Raw genomic sequence first — 23,771 nt, forward strand, 5'->3', positions numbered from 1 at the left:
GTGAAACGTCTTCAAGATAAACTTACGTCCAGTTGATCAGATTTTACTTCGCTTCGATCTACGATGACCTGGATGAATGAGAACCTACACAGACACCTATTTATGATGATGGTTCTCATAGGCATTTTACTGCATTCTCTGAATGTCTGAAATAACTTGTTAGAATTCCTTTCATAGTGTAACAGACAAGTCAAATAAGAACTTCAGTTAAAAAAAAAAGATTAAAAAAGCTATGAAAGTTCACATTGGATTTTCTCTTCCATAAACTCTACCATCTGTGTGGACTGTACATCCTAGAATTCATCTTGTTACTCCATAAGTTTTCACCTTGAACATTTACAGCAGCGGCTAAAGCAATCCTCCTCGGCAAGGTTTCTCTGTGCTCCAACTCTCTAATAGAGGTGAATAGCAAGAGGAGGGATGACCCTAAGGGGCCAACTCAAAGCAATTCCTTTGCAAGATTGAGGTGATGTGTGTGTGTGTGTGTGTGTGTGTGTGGGGGGGGGGTTGCACGATCATAGCAGGAGGAAATGGATAATATTCAAACAGAGATAATTCAAACTTTGGCAATTTACACATGTAGTGTAACCAACTTTTGAGCACGCAGGGGAACATTTGTGACAACAATTGATTATATACGGTAAAATGTCACACTTGTAGTTATGCAATATACAATATACATGGAAGGCAGAAGAGTGATCCAACTGCTTATCATGTATAAAATGCAATTATCAGTCAGTATCCAATACATCATGCAGTTGTCTTTTTTATCACAAAAAATACCCAGCATATTACTGAATTCTATCACATAGAATTGTAATCATAGAATCTATTTTTTTTCTCATATGAATTCCTAGCACATGAGCACATGGGAGGCAATCTCGTCTTGGATTGTTATTCAGGATTTTTTGCTGACCTCTGCTTTTTGTGTTCCGCTTCTGAATGAAATTAACCAACGAAAAGCCAGTAGCTTGAAATAGCAGGATGAACGATACTGCTTACTTACCTCGAAGTAATTTGTTCAGGAGGTAATTAATAATTGATTTACTGACTGGTCAACCCACAACCAAAAAGTCAGGACAAAAATAAATGAATAAATAAATAAAACACTTCCCTTTTTGAACAGGAACAAATGTCCTGTGGTTATTAAGAAAATGTGTGTGGTTTTACTACTGCATATTCATGTTTATGGCCCTTTATATTAGTAAGACAGCATGAGATATTTTAAAAGTGGCTTGGGACCATAACAGCTTTCGGCAAAGTACATACCGATGTAAAGTTTGAGACGCAGAGTACAAAAGAAAACAAAAGAGGAAACATATTGCTGTTTGTCAGATAATCTAAACACTGCACACACACACACACACACACACACACACTCTCACAATACATGTACTGTTTATTGTACAGAGTGTAAAAGAAGAAGATGAGACAGCCATTTAGATATCAAATAGCAAAAAGCCCAGGCACAGACATGGGCCTGTAGATCTGGGGGACATGAGGAACACACTCGCGAACGTCTGGGGAAGCAAATCGCTCTTCAGCTGCCAGCCGTGTTCGGTTCACATTAAAAGCAGCTCATAGGTCTGCACAATGGAAAACAACATCAGAAATGCAGTTCAATTAGACATCTGCTCACACACAAAACCACTTACAGCCGCCTGAAACTTATCAAGGTTAGGTGTTTATGCAAAGGAGCCCTGAAAGGTATCCTTTAGAGTGTTTTTTTTTTTTTTTGTGGTGCTTAATGTGTCCTTTGAAGGATGTTTTGTGTGTGTTGTCTTATACAAGTAGGTGTTGGCACATCTACAGATAGGAGTTATGCCAGTATAAACAGGCTTCATCGGGAATGCAGAACACATTACTCAGATGTTAATCTAACAAAAAACAGAGGGGAAAAAAGACTTCAAAACCCAGAGGTGATCATTTATGACTTTGCTCTCTTGCCAACAAGTTATTATAAATGCAGCTTGTACCTGATGTGGCGTGTGTGTGTGTGTGTGTGTGTGTTTGCAGCCGCAGTTTGGTCACTTGTCAGCTGGCTTGCTAGAAGGTTTTTGCTTTTAGCTCCAATTGCTTTTTTTTTTTAATTCAATGCAAAACAGTCGAGATTCAGTTTTCACAGTGGTTCCCTTGTATGAATGTTTGCTTAATTTTCTCTAATATTTGTTCTCATAAAGCACGTGAGAGTAAAATACCAATCCCTAGTGGGACTCCTGAAACGTGCGCTGACAGCCAAGTCTGCTCTGTACGTACCTGAGTATGTTGATCAATCGCGTTTGATCTTAAATTAGAAGCACGTGCTTAGGAATGTGCAGTAAACATAAAGACTCGTCACAACAAAAAGTGAAAAGGGCAGCAGACTGCAAACCAGGAACCTAAGTTATGTTGAACTCAGGTAAAGAAGAAAAAAAGAAAAGAAAATGTCATCTAAGGGCAGGGGAAAGTAAAAGGAGAAATATTTGTCCTGCAATCACAATGCTTTGCCTGGAGTATATGGTAGGTCTGGGTTATTTCACAATGTTACAAGTGATCTCCCCCCAAATAAAGTGAAATGAGTCACTGTTGGGTTATAAGAGCATGTCTGTGGTCGGTTTCTTGGCTTTATTTAGCTCAACACAGCTGGCAATACATCTAACACACTTTTTCAGGTGAATTTAAAAGCTCGCCTTATACTGACTATCCTGTTGAGACTGTCCCGACAAAATTGAGCCTCTGCAGTCATGTTGGGAACCCTTCTTTTGTGCATTTTTTTCGGTTTTTAAATCACCTGTATGTTTTTTGTTGTTGTTTTTTTAATAAATGACACCCGTCCGTTCTAAACATCCATTAGAGGGAGGATTACTCACCTTGACTGTCATTTTCCCTCAGCCAGTCAATGTAACATAACGTGACGGCGTCACATGCCAACCAAGTTGACAGAATGGTGAAAGCATCTTATTTGATGTATTAATGATGTCATACAGAGGGCTTGATAGTTGGGCCCTGCAGCTCTGTGTTTACACCCTAAAAAAAAAGAAATAAAACCTAAGAAAGGAGAATATGCTGGAAGCAATGAGAAGATTTTTTTTGGGGGGGTGGGGTTATAGTATATAACTATAGGGCTCAACTTCCAAGCTGGCTATATATTATACATTACACAGTATATTTTATAGTATGGATCGTCTAACCAGGCTTTATACTGATCACAGTGTGTCTGTAGGGAGATAAATGTTGTAGTTAATAAACTTGATCACATTAATTACAAGCTGGACCACGTTGAAATAAGACAAAATGGAAGATAACACCAATCAGCCTCCAGCTCACCTCCAGCGCTACCTTGACCAAACCACATGTCCAGCCAACTGTTGCACATGAGCGTTGTTGTTTGAACATGAAACACTTGTATGTTCCACGCAGCCAGCTGGCCTGCATGTTCAACATGTGAATTTTTTCATCACTTCGACTGTATTTGGTCCTTGAAATCAGTGGTGGGTGCATGGACCGACTCTTTTCACAGTATCGCTTCCTTCCAGTGCATACATGTAAATTGTGATACTTTTTCTAAAATACTGCACAAATGCGATCTTTCTTTACAACAGTTCACTCCTCACCTGACAGTTTTTACCACCTGCACCTTGCAACCTTTTTGTTTTTGCACATACATTTTATTTTTATTGCACAGTTTATTTATTTTACTCCTGTTTTCCCTTTTCATATTATTGTATATTGTGTGCTCTGCATTTTATGACCTGTGTTCTTTATTCCTTGTCATGCTGCTGCTACATTTGAATTTCCCAGTTTTGGGATCAACAAAGTAAAATGTCATCTATCTATCTATCTATCTATCTATCTATCTATCTATCTATCTATCTATAACTCTAATAAACGCTACCGAGAAAGTACTAAAGCCAGTGCAATGACTGAAGACTCTACTTGTAGGGGCAGCCTGACTCAGAGGTAGACTGGCCTTCTTTTATCGAAGGACTCCCTGGCTTGATCCTCACCTCCAGAGGTGACCTGGTTGAAATGTCTATCTATCCAGTTTCTATACCGCATATCCAGGTTGCAGGGGGGGACAGGAGCCAGTCCATCGCAGGGGTTCAGTATCTTGCTTAAGGAGACTTTGACATGGTCACCGGGGGAAGTGAGGGTCGAACCATCAACCCTTCGGTTGCTAGACGGCCACTCTACCTCCGAGCCGTGCCGCCGTTTGATCAGTTTATCTGCTCTTCATATTTAGAATTCGTAACCGTAGTTAAAAGTGGAAATACTGAACCTTGCATTGCGCCTCCACCATCGGTGTGTGACTGCGTGTGTGAATGGGCACTACTGAGGTAAAAGGTGTGACATGAAAAGGAGTCCATTCACCCGTCAAAGATGGGTTCATTCACCATTCAGTCGAATTCATCTCCTGCATTTGAACCCCTTTTCGAAAGCTGATTCAAAAGTCTTCACTTGTTTGGTTTACTTGCAATGCATAGTAAAGTCTTGGTGAAAGGTTCTATTTTTACCTGAACTGGGATGTTTTGCTAACCCTATAACCTCTTTCTGACAGAAGTCCTGCGGGGGTAAACTTCAGTACAGCTGTCATGCTAGCAGGCACGTAGCAGAGGACACGGTTCCCAACAACGGGTGGGTGGGTGCAATTTTGAATAGATTGAGAAAGTTTGATTCAAGGCAGTACATTCTGACTGGCTGACCTTGGTACATGTAGTACACTTACAAGATTTGTCCAAAAGGATGTGTTTATTTTCTATCCAATACAAATTGACATGAAATTGTTTTTGATTGAGGAACAGGAACAGATTTGGAGGGCAGCTCATCAATGGTGTAACACTTCCTTTTTATCAGGGTAGCTGAGCAACAGTCCTTTAAAATGGTGAGCGGTGATTATCTTTAATATGTGTGATGTTCCAAAATCATGAATAATGAATTTGGAACATTTTCTTGCGTTTTTTTTTTTTTTTTTTTCTGAATTTATTTTTTGATAATCATTGACACTATTACGCAATGCACAGGATTCAAATGAGTTGTTGCGTGTATTGGCTTACGAGAGGTCAAAGAACACTGAGGGTAAACTGGCGTTACAAAAGTATTGATGAAAAAAGTTCCAAAACTGCTTGTGAGCACAATTTCAAGTCAAATCTATGCACGTTTCAAACATGAGGCCCGGTGTTGTTTTGCAGCTAAAATTAGACGTGTTGTCAACAATGTAGCACACTTTGTGTTTTAAGTTTTGCTTTATTTTATGCTTTTGCTGACAGAGAAAAAAAGGAGGGATGAATAACAAGGGGCTTCAGGCCAGGGTGTTTTGTGTTGCGAGTGTATGTGCATGTTTGCGTGTGTGTGCGTGCGTGTGTGTTGTGATAAAGTATACTGCTGAGTGTGTTACAGGGTATCCTTTTTCCTGCATATCATGCATTTTCCTGCCAAGACTCCGAGGTTTTGATAGGAATGAGACAAGAGATAAAAAGAGATAAATAGATATGCACTCCCTTCTTTTTAAAAATAATACATTCCCTTTTTATCTTATTTCTCTGTCTCACTTCCCTTTACATATGCACATACATTTGTGTGGGGAGGTGTATATTGCTAATGCAGCCTATTGTGGTTTGACACAGACCATAGCTGGCTTGGAGAAAAAATTAAAAAGATAGGAAGGAGCAAGACTGGCTCATTGATCTTCTATAGCTCAGGAGAGCCAAGTGCCATTTGTTTTCATGCAGAGGTTAGATAGTGCACAATGGAGGTGGTTGGAGAATCTGAATCCCATTATAGACCTTCTTGTTGAAACTCTTCCTCTGTTTGTGTTCAGTGGGCCAGAATTGTTCTGGGATGCAAAGGCAAAGGACACATTTCTAAACACTTTTATAAGTTTATGACAAAATCAAACATTTAGAAACAAAAACACCCCATCTAACTTTCTCTAAAATGACAGAGGAAATGTAATCAATGGATAACATTTTTAATTGATCAAAGCTATGATTTCTTCGAAGATGACTCATCACCCACTGATTTATACTGACCTCAATAGAAGGTGCAAGAACTGCAGAGGAGTTTCTAAATTTTGTTTCTCCTTGTAGCCTCCGAGGGGAAAGTCAGCACAGTCACGTAATGGAATAGAAAACGGTCAACCAAAATGTCTTCGCAATCTGTGCCCACAGAGAACTATGTTGATTGATTAACATTTCATTGCTGTCAGACTAGAACATACTGTATAAACCAGCAGCCACCAAAGATGTTGCTTTGGGTGGCAGCAGCACTCCCAGAGAAACAATGTCAACTGCTTGATGTTTGTCCTCAAGCTTCTTTGTTGCTGGGAAGTTAAAGGAACACATCAACTTTTTGGGAATTATCCTCATTTGCCCTCCTCCCTAGAGTCAGACAAGAAGACTGTTAACCCTCTCTCCTCCGATTAGAGAGCTGAGACCCACACAGACCGTAGGACTGCTAGTTAGCTTAGCACAATGAATTGCGGCAGATAAGCTGTAAAGAGATGGATGGATGGACAGTATAATTCCTCCCCACACCTGAATAACGTTATTTATATTAATCCATCCATCCATCCATCTATCCATTGTCTTCCGCTTATTCCTGTTAAGGGTCGCGGGGGGGCTGGAGCTTATACCAGTGGCTACGGGCGAGAGGCGGGGTTCACCCTGGTCAGGTCACCAGTCCATCGCAGGGCCAACACAGAGACAGACAACCATTCACACTCACAGTCACACCTTCGGTCAATTTAGAGTATCAATCAGCCTCGTCCCCTCTTGATGTCTTTGGACTGTGGGAGGAAGCTGGAGTACCAGAGAGAACCCACGCAGACACGGGGAGAACATGGAGACTCCACACAGAAAGATCCTGTGCTCCAGCTGGGGCTCGAACCTGGAACCTTCTTGCTGTGAGGCGACAGTGCTGACCACTGCACCACTGTGCTGTCTATTTAAATTTAATATTTACATTTTTTTAATTATTAGGACATTAATTAAAAGCAATGATCCCTATGCACCTGTTACAATGGTGGGGTCAATAAAAGGTCACCTGAAATCTGACAGATGTGTCACATCCCAGTGACACAGAAGACAACAGAAAGAGCCAACTGGCAAGTTTGCATGTCATGTCTTTTGAAAATTTTTTTATAACAGTCCATCTCAATGTCACACACACACAACACACACACACACACACACACACACACACACACACACACACACACACACACAAAGAAACAGTTACTACTTGATTACTAGTACATACTCTTCTCTCGAAAGAAACAGCAAAAAAATCAGCAATTCAAAGAGGAATTGACAAACAATATGCATCCATCCTCCAACACATTTCAAAGAGGACATTGCTGCTTTGATTCAGAACATGCAGCTCTTACACCGACACTCTCAGGGATCAAGAGCAGACGCTGCAATAACAGCAAGGGCACTTGCAGAGTGCAGACCTTCATCAAGGCCAATAGACAACTCCTCTAGTTATATGCAACTCTACAAAAAAAAAAAAAAAAAGTAAATCTTGACATTCCCAATTTTGATTTTTTGGTTGGTAAAGCTTTACGTAACATTTTATACATAATGGAAATAAATAAATGTCCAAGTAAGTAAGTGGAAAAAAGGAGTCTGCCTTAAAATGGAATTTGCAGCACCATCACTAGAGAATTGTACAAAATTAATACACATTTACATGAAACGCAATGGAATATACATCAACAGGAGCACTGGTTACTCACTGAGTCCAGGTTCCATACTGCTAATGTGCCACTAGCTGAGGTATCTAGCTGGCCTTAAGTGTCCTCAGTAATTAAGATATGTCAGCAGTGGGAAAACAAATATTCCTTGTAAGATGTTTTTCATTGCACAGGGGGCTCGCTCTTGTTTGCCTCAGGGTCTGAAAGTGGTGATATAAAGGATGGCTGCGGTCATCTAAGATCCTGCCACTTAAAAAAAGTAATTTATCCCTGTAAAGATGCTTCTTTTGATAAAACCAGACTGTCTATGCGGGCGGAAGATGTATTCAGTTTAAAATCGGTGCTATTTGATTATGCAGGAAAAAAAAGGGGGGACAACAACAAAAAAATTCACCATTGAACTTTCGCTCCGCTTAGAATCACGTCTGAGTTGATTTATATAAGAGTTAATGAATCAAGCAATGAACAGCTGAGTGTATGTGTGGGATGAGATATCTGCATTGACAGTGTGAAATCAACAAATTAAATCTGTGGCATTTAGATCATCCAGGTGTTCAGTCACTGCTTTTGTCTGCCTCACATCCTCCCCCTCCTCTTGGCTCTGTGTGCAAACTATAACACGTCTTGTTTTGTCACAGTGTCACGTGGTTGATGTGATATCCCAAGGTGGGTGTGAGGGCAATCCTGCTTTTCTTTTCCTTCAGTTTTCTCAACATTGAGTTGTTGATGAATTGGAGGACCACAGCATGTGTCCAAGTGCAGCTTGATAAGATTAGTGAGCATAATCTTTAAGGATCCATGCTCCTAATCCATCTGCTTGCACATACATTCTGAGTAGTTCGTACATGCAGCATAAACAACAGCTCCAGATGCAGTATGGGTCTTTCCTTTCAGCGATCCTATCTCATTAACACCCAACCTTACACTGAAAGTAATCTTCATTTTGTCAAAGATAACTACTCATAAAATATTCAGATTCAGTCGACTAACACAAGACTAAAACTCTTCAAGTTAATTAAATGTAAGGGTTCTAAAGATTTCGCCTGATACACAGCGGGTCCATCTGCGATATGTATTGTGAAGAAGTATTGTACTGTGTAGAAGTTTTCTTTTGCAGCAGGTTTTTTTCTCTCTCTCTCATAATGCAAGGACATGTAACTCCAGGCTGTTAAAATGACAGAACTTCCATAAAAGAGCTTTCTTTGTGTTGCCATGTAGCCGCAAACTAAAAAGAACAATACATTGACTAAAATGTCACGAAAACGACTACGCATTTTAGTCAAAAGTTCAAAATGGAATCAAACTCAGCTGTTCAAAAACATGAATATACAAATGAAAGGTCACTACAATGATATCAATGTACATTTTATTGTACTTAATAAAACTAACATGCTCGGACTTGTCGTCAAATAAAACTTGACTTGTAAATATAAACCTGAAGACATGTTCAGGGATATATTTGTACACATAAAACTGCTCTGCCAGCGCTATAAATAATGGTTTGTATTTTAGTAGGAGAAATACCATCAAACTGACCTTAATGTGTAAAATCAGTACTTTTACCTTTAGACACAATTGTCAGACAAGCAAGAAATCTTTGGAATCAGCATACCATATTTTCCTTTAAGGAGCATTTCCAACCAGAGCACGTAGCCTCCAGTGAAATGTCTGGATGGCTAACTGTCATAGAGGGAGGCAGCAAACGATGTTATCAGGCCACTGATGATGAATCCAGTTTATATGGATGAATTCCCAGTCGTAATAGGTTTTAATAAAATAATGTGGAGCCACTGTCACGTCAGTAGTGTATGGTTATACATGCTATTGAGCAATCCCTTCAAAAGGCATATGCTGTTCTCATACAAGAGGAGGCAAAACGACTGGAAATAATCAATAGAACATTTTCTGGTCAAGTACACAGAAGAGTGGAAACATAAAACATGCTGCCTGAAGTCATTAGTCAAGTGAGTAAAGTTACAAACTATTAAGCTTTATTCTTATGAGATAATCACAAGGAGAGAAGTGCATTTTCATTTTAGATGGAAAAAATACGAATTGATCCAGCCGATTTGGTCTTGTAATAGAAGTTCGAGTCAAGAAATGCACTCGAGAGTGTAAAGTAAAAAGCAAGCAAGCGATAACGCGAGCTCCAGCTGGTCACACTGATTCATGGTAGCGCCAAATAAGAAGTGTTGTTGTTTGTTTTTAGCTCAAACCACAGTGTTGTGGATGATGGGGCATTATGGTTGGACAAAAAGAAAGACGGCGATCAGTCCCGACAATGCGTTTTACAGTGTTTGGACATTTTTGCTGCTGTTAGCCAACAGTAGCCATTAGCTTCAAACTAAATTCTGTATACAGTATGTGGCTGTCAGCCTCTTAATGTTGGACTCACAGAGAAAGCTATGTTGTGTTCTTCAGACAACTATTTGTAATTTATTGACAGAAAAAATAAAATTTTTGGGTCAAGTATTACTTTCACATTTAGTGGACATTTTGTTCTTCCCTCACTGTGTATTGGAGAGTGACTGAGTTGTAAACCTCTACTGCCTTATTATATATCACATGTAATTTTCAATCAAAATTTAAATAATGTAACTTTTTCGGCGTTGTTTTCTATAATGCCAAAAGAAAAATGGTTCAAATGAAATCCGTCAAGTAAGGTACAGATCCCTGAAAAAAATCTGCTTGAGTAGAGCAACAGATCATTTTTGTTTTTCTCTGATTTGAAAGCAAGCTCTCTGTAATATGAGCTGATATTACATTGAAGTATTTTGAAGAAGTCCTTCATGCCTTCAAATTAAAAAAAAAAATATATATATATATATATATATATATATATATATATATATATATATATATATATATATATATATATCCTCATCATTGTTTATAATAATATGTGTACTTTAACATTTGATCTATCAGGGTGTCTTAAAAAGCCTCATGTGTCTCAATAGAGACGGTGCAGGATTCATGTATCCCACTGTAGTGCCGGTCCTCTGATGTCTTTATTTTAACATCTGCAGAGATATTGAACCCACTAACATCACAGGCAGAATACATGGAAACTCATTTTTAAGAGAGGATTTTCTGCTCTTACATCACATCTTTGTTTCTGACTGAGTTCTGCTGCTTTGATCGGCAGGGCCGTCTACTCTCACTGTGAGTCATTATGACTAACGAGATGGTGAGAAAGTCAGGGGACCTCGTAATGTGCTCTCATAAAATCGCTGTGCCCTTTGATGCAAAATTGATACAAAAAAACATTACAAAAGGCCAAGCGGTGTATTATTAACAAATATCAGAAGCATGCAGGTTTGTGTCAAGCCTTTAGGCATTGTCATCATTTATGATTCACTGTGATTTCTCCTTCACTAGACATGAACTAGCAGAGAAATGTGACTTCTACTTACTTTACACTGGTCTCTGGTGCTTTTTTTCAATAAAATTGTTTCCTTGGGCGTTCCTTGCTATCACCATCTTAAGTTGAACTCTACATGAATTGTAGATTAGGTTCTGCTTTCCCCTCAAACAAATTAATTCCCCTTATACCATCATTGTTTCATAATTTATCTTTCACCGACAGCCAATATTCAGCAGTCACACAAGATACCAATTATGATGTATTTTTCTTCACTGTATCATGCATTAGGTTTGTTATTGGCCTAGAAACCTCTCTTGGGCCCTCCATGGTGGTTTTTCTGTGTTATATAATAATAAAAACACAACACATCGAATTTACATTTTACATATCATTATGTGCATGTAGTTTGACCAAAGAGGACAAGAACATGAAATCAACAATATACGATAAGTCACAGGCAAGCTGACCGCAGGAAAGGATGAGAGACAGAGTGGGTCGGGGCCCGAAGTTTCTGTCTTGATAATGTGGGTAGACACTTTTGCATTTGATAATTCAGTGCCTTTCCTAGGATGAAGGACATTGACTGAAACTTGTGGAATGTTGGGATAATCCCAAGGACAGGAACACACTGGTGTACCTGACGTTCCAGAACATTTCACAAAAGTGTAAAAGGGACAGGCAAGAGCACTTTTGGACCAAATTTTAGTTATAGGGACAACTTTCTTTTCCCGCTAGACTTTGCTCTCTTTGTATTTGCATTTCCACAAGGAACAAACTTAGCTGGCTGTCAGGAGAAGTTCTCTCTTCACAACGCTGCTGTTCACCATCTGTTACGCCTTTCAAAGGTGCATACGCGTGCGGTGTCTGAGTGTCTTTGGCCAGTCAATGCACAAGTACATCAGTCAGGGTCACCATTCTCCTGAGAAAGTACCTACACCTGAAAGGACCCTAAGAGGTCCCTCAAATGAAGTTCCCAGAACTGAAATACTTGCCCTAGCACCATAGTGTAGTTACAGGGGGAGCCCTTCCCTAGACTTTTCTTAACCCATTTCCTTAAATTATATGATTTTTTTTTCTATCATATGAAAATTTGCAGAATTGTGAGTACTACTTGGACCATTTGTATTTACACAGTCTGTAACATGTTAGAGATAGTGGCTTCCCAGCCGCCTCATTTTGTTGGGCAGTCGTTAAAACTTTACAATTATGTCTTTTTTCAGTGTAGTGAATGAGGAAGCTTCCGCTGGGGAACATTTATTTTCCATCATTCATTACAATAAAAAGGATGACCTGCTTACTATTTTAACCAGGAAAAGCTTGAATAATAGTCAAATGTAGCTGTTTCTAGCCAAACAAATCCCAAGTCAAAGGACATGCAGTAAATATCATTGTCAGTCAGAGTATGGTGCACGTCCGCTTTGACAGCTTTCCTGATATCTTTCAGTTCACTCACATCTCAGTCGCGGGACTCCCATCACAATACCATCAAAACAAGCTGAATAATCAATCTAAGAACAATCAGAACACAATTATCTTTGTTGCTCCTGCAAAGCTGTCTTGTCTTGTTTTTTTGGATTTTTTTGTGATTAAAAAGCTGAGTATTATTGCATAAATCAACTAGCAATGGCTACTCCAATATTTGCCCAAGCATCATTTGATTCATATCAAAATTACACTGCGTTGTCTTCACGTCACACACAGCAACAAAATAAATGCGTGTGTTTGCTTGTGCTACCTACTAGATGCAGGAAGTGATATTTGTACTGTAGTGCATGTAATAGGCTGTTGGTTCATACAACATTCAAATATCATCATGTCTGCCACCTTCTCAAGTCTGAGGGGCATAAAGTTCCCCTCGCACAGGGGATGAGATCTCTCAATATTTCTTCACTCTCGCGAGTGCATAAAAGTGAAGCACTATCACCAGGTGTCGCGCTCTGGAGAGATCAGAGTCGAGCCACAGACCCTTAATGTTGGAGTCTCGCCTCCTGAAGCAAAACTTCCATCCATCCATCCATTTTCTTCAGCAGGTCACCAGTCCATCACAGGCTCAACACAGAGACAGACAACCATTCACGCTCACAGTCACACCTACAGTCAATTTAGAGTATCAATCAGCCTCGTCCCCTCTTGATGTCTTTGGACTGTGGGAGGAAGCTGGAGTACCAGAGAGAACCCACGCAGGAACAGGGAGAACATGCAGACTCCACACGGAAAGATCCAGTGCCCGGGCCGGGATTCAAACCCGGAACCTTCTTGCTGTGAGTCCACAGTGCTGACCACTGCACCACCGTGCCGCCTTGAAGCAACATTTACTGTATAATGCAATTATGGACGTAAAATTATTCTGGATTATTTTGGTAAAGAGAAAATGCTCTATAATGCAATATAAACACAATTTGTTAGAAATATGATCAAACAGACCAAAATGGATATAACACCATTTAAAATAGCTGCAAAATAAATGTGCTGCATTGATATTTTTATTCAGTTTATGAATATTCACATCATACCTCCTGGATTATATAGACAGATTTATGGTGGTACAGTGGCAGAAATGTGCTGTTTATATGACTATCTATCCAAAAAATGGCGGACGGCTCTATTGTATTTATTTGCAGTACATTATGTACCATTTATACCGTGTATACCACAGTAGAATGTAGGACCAGTCCAGCTGTCTAAACTGTAACACTGCCCAACACTAAGAGCATTCCACTAGCATGATAATAAACTCTCTGTCCTCCAGCACCCTGTTAGCGTGTGCGTGTGTGTGTAGTGTGTGCGTGCGTGTGTGTTGTAAGTGTGGGGAAGAGTAAAGGACCACTGGGTTTTTGTTAGGAACTGGTTAAAGCTGCTCATCCTCCCGCTGCCACCCGCTGTCTCTGTGCCGCACAAGGAAGATTTCCACTTATTGCACACATCATGTCTCAGATCTCTGATGGAGTTTTAAATGATTTTAACTAAAACTATCACAAAGAGCAATGTCTTTGTCAATCTGTAAGCAGTAAAGTGCCTATAGTCTCACCCAGCTCTTTTAAAATGGTTTTAAAGCATATAATCTTTCATAAACTGCACAAATCAGCAAGATAGCTAAAACCTCAGGAAGCTTGAGGAAATGGAAACTGGTACTGATTATTAAAGGGCAAGCAGGGAGCAGCTCCACTGGCACCTAGCTGAGAACCTTTTAGTGCTCTATAACTGATGCACAAACATTACACCTCCATTCACTCTCCAATATCAATTACCTCACTGTACTTCCTTTTCAGCTGCACATACGTCTGCACTTCCATTTTCTCTAATCTAGTTGAAAAGCCTACATGTCACAGCAGGCTACAGCTGCTGGAGACACTGCAATAAAACGGGGTTTGCGTCTGATCTGGTGCTTAAAATCTGCCGAGTCTAGAAATAGGGCTTAACCACATTGCCTTGCTTTGGTTCAATCAGGCTGCTTCTGCACAGAACAGGATTACACCTCATTCTATGCACACTGGAAAAATTGCATTATATGTCAAGATAAAGGGGGCATGATCTTGCACGTTTGTGCGGCATCAAATGATGATCTGTGTGTGGCATCCTTACCGAGTTCTGCAGTTGACAAGGTTTTTACACGTCTGATTCTAAATCATTACTCTAAACATCCCAAGAGACGAAATGAATATGGCACGGCTCCATGGCATGAATGACAATCACTCACATTAGTATTAATATATTTTCTGAAGCAAATAAAAGAGCTAAACTCACTGCCTGAACTCTGCAGGTCATGAAGCATATCGTCAAATGAGCATTAGCTTATGGCCTATTAAGCCAGTGCATGATTGACAAGTGGTGAAAATGAAAAGCTCATTTGGCATTCACATCTCTGTTGGATTGAAAAGACACGTTTGAAAATGGTATCCTTGCATTGGTCCAAACTGATGTATTCGCTTGCAGCCTTGTGGTGGTCGAGTGTAGAGTTGATTATGTCTGGGAAACTTATTCACAGCTGAGTGCCGCCTTGCTCATGGTCATAAGACACTTTTTGCTTGTTGGGTATGTAATTCTTTATTTTTGTTTCCTTGTAATCTATTCTGCTGTGAAAAGGAAGATTTACTGTCCGCACTTAAAGTTACTCGAAAAGAAGATAATTAAAAATGTCATCTAGATAACGATCCCAGAAAGAGTCCTTGAGGGTGGCTGAACATCATCTAATTTCGTCATTATTTTCACAATAACAAAATTCATACAGCTGTTTGAGTAGGCATTTTATGTGATAGGGTTCACCGACGTAACAGCACATAAGGAGTAACGTAACCTTCCACACAAAATCATAATTAACTAAAGAAAGTCTTATCCACTGGAGGGCTCACACACACACACACACACACACACACACGCTCTCGCTAACACACACACACACCAATGTGTATCTGCTCGGCATGAAATTGCAAGGGAACATCTGCTCCAGATAACCAGATACCTGTGAGCATTCAGCTGCTTTTGTTTGAAGACTAATGATAATGGGATGCTTTAGTGATGCCCGCTGGGAGAGCGTCTTCCTGCATGACTTCACCTGCAGCAAGGCATAGATCATCACCTGTGCACCTGAAGAATATTCATCTGACTGTGGCCCACTTTAATGTCTGCCTTTGGGACTTGTTAATATAAAAAAAGGTATTTATGCTCTAGCCGGAGAGGTTATGGGCTTTACAACTCCATTTTTTTCTCCTTGAGAAAAAAAAAAATCTCCATTTTTTTTTTATACTTCTTTCTACTTACTCCTTGTCTTCACCCAGTTGTGTCTCACCAAAAGGGACCTCGGGTGGTGCTGTTGTCCTGACAACCAATAAGGGGAGCATCACAGTCACTGGGCGGACGGCTGGATAATCAGAGAGGGGGGGAGAGAGAGAGAGCGAGAGAGAGAGAGAGAGGGAGAGGGGGGGGGAGAGAGAGAGAGAGGTAATCTTCCCACACTTTGAACGGAATCCTGCCTCTCTCCACCGCCGCTGCTGGCTGTACCGTCCCTTTACGCGGAGAACATTACGCATCAGTGGACTACAGTGCAAGGACCCCGCACAACACCTCACGTTTTCGCCCTGAGTGTTTTAGGAAACCCACCCTTCTTTCTGGACTGCTTTGGACCTATAGGCATCTTGCGTTTTCTGAGAAGTCTGGACAACTATATTCTCCTCCCTCCCCCCCTTTTTCAACCCTTGGATCTATAAGCTTCCGAAACGCGAGCTTACGAAACTTGAGCTTTAAAATGCAAGTCGGACGAAAATCGTGTTGGAGGCAATTGCAGGCTTCTTTTTTCAGACTGCTATGTCTTATTCCCACAGGATTCCCCGTCCGGAGTGTGGATATGCAGCGCGCCACCGACAACATTACCGTCCGCCAAGGCGACACGGCGATCATAAGGTAAGACTCACCTGCTCAACTTTCTCTCGTCTTTCCCTCCCTCCGGATGCGCAGCAGCATCCTCCTCTCCGCGAGCAGGGTAGCTGACCACGGCGTGGGTACCGGTCGATGAGGATGATTCGATCTATCACGTTATTGTCATGATTTAACGGCGGAGAAGTTGTGTTTTTGTCAGAAAGACAGAAGTAAACAGGGGCGGATGCGAGTCGATCTGCTGTGGTTTGTAACTTTTACCAACCATCCCGAAAAAAATCACGGATCCCTCTGACACTCATGTAATATAATAAAATACTTAAATAGTCCCTGGATATTTTATCCCCTATTTAATATTCCCGCATGTAGTTTTGCAGCGATGTGACATCCTTTTTTTTCAGGGATTTGACAGCCGCTGACATGCAGCACGGCTGCGTGGACACTGAGGCTCTTAACTTCATTCAAGAGCGTCTCGCGAAGTGCGTCACGGTGGATGCTGCTCCTGTGTGGATTAATGGCAAGGAAACGGATTCTTGACACAGATTAGAGGATGATGCAGGTAGACAGAGGACAGTGCAATTTTTAGATTAAGGTGCAAATGGGCTCGTTATGGTTGTTTAGAGCGAATCATTGTGTGTGTGGGGAGGATGTGTGTGTGTGTGGGGTGGGTGGGTGGGGGGTATTTCCTCCTATTTTCACGTGAGAAGTTAGATTGGAAAAAGGTGGCTAAACTCCATACATTAGACTCCTTTGTTATATCTATTTGCAGCACCGTGAATTTAAAGCTGCAGACTCACAATCCAGTTTTGTCTGTCGGGAGTCCATTTTTGTGTCTGTAATACCCTGGCGCCCCCCACTTAATCACTTCCTAGACAATGCAAGCTGTCAGCTATGCGCTATTGTGATGCTGCAGGACAGATGTCAGTGACCACGTGATCTAAACCATGCGTTTGTGGAGTAGAAATGAAAGAGGATTTAGGTTTTTGTAAACAAGGTACTTTACTAGCCCTCCACAGTGGGGTGCATGGGAGGTATAACTGGCTCCACTCTGATCTCTTTCTATCTGTCCTTCACTCTTTTCACTCTCATCATGTTTTTTTTTATTATTATTCTGTAACAGAACTGAATGAATGTGAAGACATGCCTGCAGTTGTCAGATACACTTGTAATTGGCTACAGCCTATCAGATACACCCACACACACACACACACAACTCAAGCAGCCATGTGCGCTGAGCTTGCTTTCCCACACACGCACGCACACACACCCACACGCGCACACACACACCCACGCGCACGCACACACACACACACACACACACACACACACACACACACACACACACACACACAGAGCCAGGCAGACAGACAAGGAATAAATCCCCTTAATGGATTCCGTCTTGCAAACAGGCGCCATCCATCCAGGTACCAGCTGATCAAATTAGTCCATTGACTGTTGAACTCACCGGAGGTTTGCTATTTGTTTCACTTCCCAAATCCAATTGAGTGGGTCTCTGCTATATTCAGCTGTTTAGTCACAAGTTAGTCTGCTTCCTCTGAAGGCGATGGCAGGCTTTACACTCAGCCGGAGCTTAATCAGATGCTGTTCCCTTAGGAAACATTTGCACGGACTCTAATAGATTGTATCATTGTGTCTGATGAATTATCTTATTTAGTAATTAGTAATTTAGTAATTTACAGTGGCGATCAGTCACCGTGTACCACAATTAATTTGATGTTTATAATGTGTCCTGTCACGTTTAGTGATCAGTCTTATTTATTGTCCTTCACAAATCACTAAACCGCAACTCAGACCCCTGTGGCTACCTCGGAAAAAAACACAGCCATTTTTCACTTCCAGTCTCCAGCTAACAAATTGTGAAAGAGAAGAGGGGGTTGGAAAAAAACAAATAAAAAAACAAAACAACATCTGAACTAATGTGCGGGGACTTTTAGCAGGGGTGAGAGGCTGTTGGCTGGTAATTTGTCAAGCTACACAGTATATTTGATCCCATAAACTTGGTTTTGTAAAGGCTGAGGGGATATTGGTGACCTGGGGGGGGCATAATGTGATATTTGTTCCTTTAGAGGAGTCGGTGGCAGCAGTCATGACATTCATGGCACTAGAGGAGAAACGCGCCAGTGTAGAGAAACAGTATGTGGCCAACAACTGCTGTGACAGAACACACAGCGGCAGGCCCAACTCCTGATATGAGAAAGGAAATGTATTTCTACCAGGGGCCTGGAACTGTGTCATGCAGAATAAATAACTCAATAAAGTCTTTGTTTCATTCTCAAAATGTTCAGATATGCAGCTCTGTTGTGGCTGACTGTGGAACCCTGTAGAAAAAGTCTTGTTAAGGATCAACCATGAAGTCACTAATATCACGAGAAGACTAAAGGTGTGGCGGCACAGTGGTGCAGTGGTGAGCACTGTCGCCTCAATGCAAGAAGGTTCCGGGTTTGAGTCCCGGCTCATTCACAGGATCTCTCTGTGTGGAGTCTGCATGTTCTCCCTGTTCCTGTGTGGGTTCTCCCCTGGTACTCCAGCTTCCTCCCACAGTCCAAAGACATCAAGAGGGGACGAGGCTGATTGATACTCTAAATTGACCGTAGGTGTGACTGTGAGCGTGAATGGTTGTCTGTCTCTATGTGTTGGCCCTGGGATGGACGGGTGACCTGTCCAGGGTGAACCCTGCCTTTCGCCCAGAAGCTGCTGGGATAGGCTGCAGCCCCCACGACCCTGGATGGATGGATGGATGGATGGATGGATAGACTAAAGGTGCACATTTAAAACCACATTCAAAGGAGAAAGATGAGTTTCTGTAAGCCAACACAAATAATAACACATTTGATTTCTTAAATGGAATCAGATAACTAACAGTCAAGCTCATCACCAAGATGAAGTGACGAAGGGGGGAGCCAGAACGGATGAGAATCAAATATTTAGCGTAATATTTATGGAAATTCTGACTTTTGGTGAGCTGGTTGATTTGGCTTATCAGCATTAAGATCAGGCTCTTTCAGCTATTCATCACTGAAGTTAATTTATCACCGTCCAAATTCCACTTATTTTTGTTAGTCTCTCTTCTTTCCTCCACTTGTACCTCACAGCACTGCTCCCACCTGGTACCTCTGTGTACTCCTACTCCTACGCCTACTATTCCACATTCGACTAATTTTCAATGAAAGAAAGAGAGTGATGGTTCAGTTCTCAGATGAGACCCAAGTTCCATTTTTCAATTGGAAGATTCAGCTTAATTCCCGTCCAACACATCAGTAATAATAAAACCATCAGATTATCATCCTGTCATGTTTATTTCTGCATTTATTTTCAATCCTGCAGGTGGCATTACAGAGACTTAATGCAAACAATATATGCTTCACCTTTTCCATGTGTTTGTGTGTAGCGGTGATAATGAAATGCAAATGTATTGGACAGATTGGTGTGATACTTAGAATTAAATTAACAGATTTAACAATGCGGGAGGCCTTGTGAATCTAAATAACAGTTCCTTAAAATTTTAAACTTCTTACTTGTTTGTTATAGCTGCCAGAATGGTTCACCCCTGAGGTGATCCTCACGTGTCCCATTCAACCGATGTTAAAACGCCGCTCAGTATTTGTTTCACAGCACACGTGATTAGCTGTCATGCTCACCTCGCCAGCCTGAATCAGATAGAAATGCTGAACGCATTTAATTTACAATATTGACTCATATAAACCATATATTGTTCACACTGCCAAATAAGATGACTTCAGGGTTACCGGAGTGATTTTTCTTTTTTCTCCAGGATATTTACATATTTCATAGTACTTAGCTATTATAAATACATTCCTGTAGCGATGTCTTGAGTGATGCTTACTGGATCTGTATTTGTAATATTACAAAACAGATTTTGTTTAAGGGGGCTGTCGGATGTCTTTACTACAATTGTGTGAGTCTTTGGTCTGACTCCCTGTATCTGTAACTTCATCTAAGGCCTGTTTGAATATTGCAATAGTGAAACGATAGCATTCTGACTGAGTCTCTCTGAAGTTTTCGAGCATTACAGATAACGATGACATCACAGAACATTGCCATGGTGATATCAGACCAGCCTGACAGGGCCAGTGGAGGGAAGATCCTAAAATATAGAATAAAAAAACATTCTTGACTTGAGTGAACTGAAGTGTTTATGTGCTTTGAAAAACATGAACAAAATTCAGCCTTCCTCGAGGCACCAGCAATACACTCGCTACGTTTGATGTCGATCAAATGAGGAGTTGCTGAGATTGTTGAGCCACATCCATACAGAAATACGTAGATATTGCTTGAGTAGAATCAACAATAGAATGGACATGAAGATGACAGTAAGAAGTGTCTATTCTTTACGAATTCCTTCTCAATACTTTTTTTTTTTTTTAACTGACTATCTTGAGATTCACCACACCACTAAATTAGCAGCTCTCTCTCTCTGCAACATGGAAGTCTGTCCTCTGATCTGAGAGAATCTCAGGAAGCGATGCCTGGGCCAGATTGTTAGTTATATCTTTGCTACATTATCCTAGGCTGTCAGATCCTGGATCTCAGACATCCTGGTTTCCATGGACTTAAACTGGTTGGACTCTTTGTCAGCTAGGGAAGTTCAGAGAAAGGACTGGGTGGGTTAATGTGAGTTCTCGATGGATAAAGGGTGCCTGGGGGCCACCTAGACCTTGCCATAATGAATGTGACATGGACTGTGTCATCAGTCTTCATTGTGAGGTGGCTACTAAACCAAATATATGTTCAGATGTGTCACAGAAGACGTGCAGGTTATAGTTTGCGGTTTCAGTGACGACCGGCAGCCTCTATTTGTGTATGCGCTCGTCTGGGGAGATACACGGCAGCTGAACCTCGGCTCATGTCATGTATGGATTATTCAGAGCAGGTCATAGTGCGGGGCTAGCGCCTTGAAGACATGACTGGTAAGCGGGGATCTCACTCACCATCAGTTTGTGCTTGTAGAATTACACTAAATACGACAATTCCAGTACACTGTATACATGCAAGCAGCCATTTCAGTCAAAGCCCGCTAGCAACCGAATTAATTAACTCTGGGACTAGTGCTATCCACTAAGCTACGTGTGTGAGTGCGAATGAATAAATGAAATACTGCCTGGAGCACAATTACTCCTACTGTTATCTCTCCCTTGGTTTATGATCAGTAGGCCTACCAATTCAAAACTCTCCCCTGACACAATCACCACTTTTACTAGGAGATGAGGCTGTGGGTGGCAAAGTCACTCTCAAAACTTCATGGATGCAAATTTACTTTAATTAAGCGTGTGACAATTTCAAATAAAAATACTCTCAAAAGACTATAAGCCTTTACATCAGCTTCGGATGTGAACACTCTTAACCCTTTTGAACCTTGCCTAAGTAGGGGATCAATGGGTTAATCTGACAGGGATTAATCATTTTGAAGGCGGACAAATACATGACAAGCTGTTTTAAATCAACATTTTCACACCATCGTTTGTTGTGTGAATTATCCGATCTTGCACAGCTTCAAATGTGACACAAGAATTACTCTGTTTTCAACATTTTTTTTTTTTTTTATCTTATGGATCTGACTTTAGAGATTACAGTCTTTCTGGGTCTTACATTTTACCATAATCTCTTCGTTTTCATGGCGTAAAGGGGAACTTTATTATCTTTTGAATCTCCTTGCAGCGACAGTTTACCACTGGAAAGCCTGGCCACAAGCCCCTACATATTAACTCACCACGTTCTGACCAAGCAGTTCCTACCTGTGAGATTCAGGTCACTAAAAGCACCTTATTTTTATGTTTTTTTTTTTGTTGTTTTTTTTTTTGGTGTCCTCTGTATGTTCTTTTGGGAGCCCCAACACGGGAAATAAAATTCTTCTCATTCTTGGCAAGACATAATAGGAATCAAAGGAGAAGACCCCTTGTTTCATGTCTTCAAGTCATTTCTGTGTTGCAGTAGTTTACTTTTTAATTGCTTTTTTCCGTCTTTTTTTTTTTTTTTTTGACTGCATCACAATTCCTCGGCCTTAAGGTAAAGGATGCGATGTCAGACAAAGTCTTGAAAATTGAAAATGGCTTATAAAAGCATTAATGACACAGTGTCTGTGATTGTTCTCCTCTGGGTCAATTGTCTGTGCTTTGACAACACATTCTACCTTCTTGTCACTTTCAGGGAAGATGATTCTGCACTTGTACTTTTCCCCATAGGATATTCATCAAAACGTACCTCGGAACTCTGGCTTTAATTTAGTAGATGGTATATATTTGAACTCTGCTGGAGGCTCAGTCGCTACGCAATGGTAGTCTCATTCAAGTACAAATACAATTCACACTGCCCGAGAATTTCGAATGCATTTATTTTCATTTGCATTATTGAAATAGCGCTGTTTTTTTCCCAGCATAGAAACAAATGAAAAGAAAAACAAAACTTTACGTATGTTGAAACTTAGCTGGCATTCCCAGCAAATACTCAGATGGTTTTCATGCAGTATTGGAAACAGTTTAAAAGAAATTCAGATGGTCTTTATTCTGTAAGACAGCTAGTTGCAAAGTCTAAATTGGGGTTTTCCATTTTTTTAATGGCAACAACAAACATAAAAATATTTTGTTATTGCAGTTTTGCTTTATAATTTGAACAAAAAAATACAAAAAAAACATGGTTTTTGTGTTTTTTTGGTATTTTTTTTTGTTCTAATTATAAAGCAAAACTGCAATAACAAAATATTTTTACGTTTGTTGTTGCCATTAAAAAAATGGAAAACCCCAATTTGGACTTTGCAAAATACTTTTTTTTAAATCATTTATTCAAAGAATGGAAAAGAGACAGGAAATTGAGGTGTTGAGGTGAAGCAGAAAATAATCCATCTAAATATAATAACGTGAACCTGCATCAGTTACATTCTTAACAAGTGCCCATATTGATGACTACTCAGAATGCCGACTGCAGCGGATGACACGATGACTAACTGCTGGTGCTTGTTCTCATAAACAAACACTCTTTCAAAGTTTGTCGGTAGATTTGCACTCCAACACACTGATGGTCTCTAGCTTTAGTTCGGGACTGAAAGAATGAGATTGCTGTGCCCACAAATAGTTGGGTTTTTTGGTTGTTGTTTTTTTTACAATCAACTTGTCAGGTCTGGATCGCTGCTTCCTCACAAGCTCCTCACTGTCACTTCGAGAGCAAGGTGGGATGATGAGCCACGATGGACTCCTGCTTGCTTGTTAAAAAAAAAAAAATCCACTTTAAAAATGATCCCCTTAATGCTTCAGGCTGTGTGTTAGTCTCTGAGTAATGGTTTAGAATTAATCATAATATTTGTCCACAAAGAAATTTATTTGGTCATTA

General features: G+C 40.6%; 1 protein-coding gene across 2 annotated transcripts in view; it reads left to right on the forward strand.

The window, feature by feature from the left end:
- Window positions 1–23,771, forward strand: part of lsamp (limbic system associated membrane protein) — a 455,226-nt gene that overhangs the window by 237,088 nt on the left and 194,367 nt on the right. The window contains exon 2 of one of the 2 annotated variants that reach the window (XM_086215878.1): window positions 16,358–16,436. In XM_086215878.1, coding sequence (XP_086072004.1) covers window positions 16,358–16,436 — 79 coding nt within the window. Of the gene's footprint in view, window positions 1–15,976; window positions 16,437–23,771 lie in introns of those variants that run through there. The other variant, XM_086215877.1, reaches the window with a different exon arrangement.

This window comes from Aulostomus chinensis, chromosome 10 (assembly GCF_037954235.1).
Source record: "Aulostomus chinensis isolate RoL2024-O1b breed Wild chromosome 10, RoL_Achi_v1.0, whole genome shotgun sequence".
NCBI classification, from domain to species: Eukaryota; Metazoa; Chordata; class Actinopteri; order Syngnathiformes; family Aulostomidae; genus Aulostomus; species Aulostomus chinensis.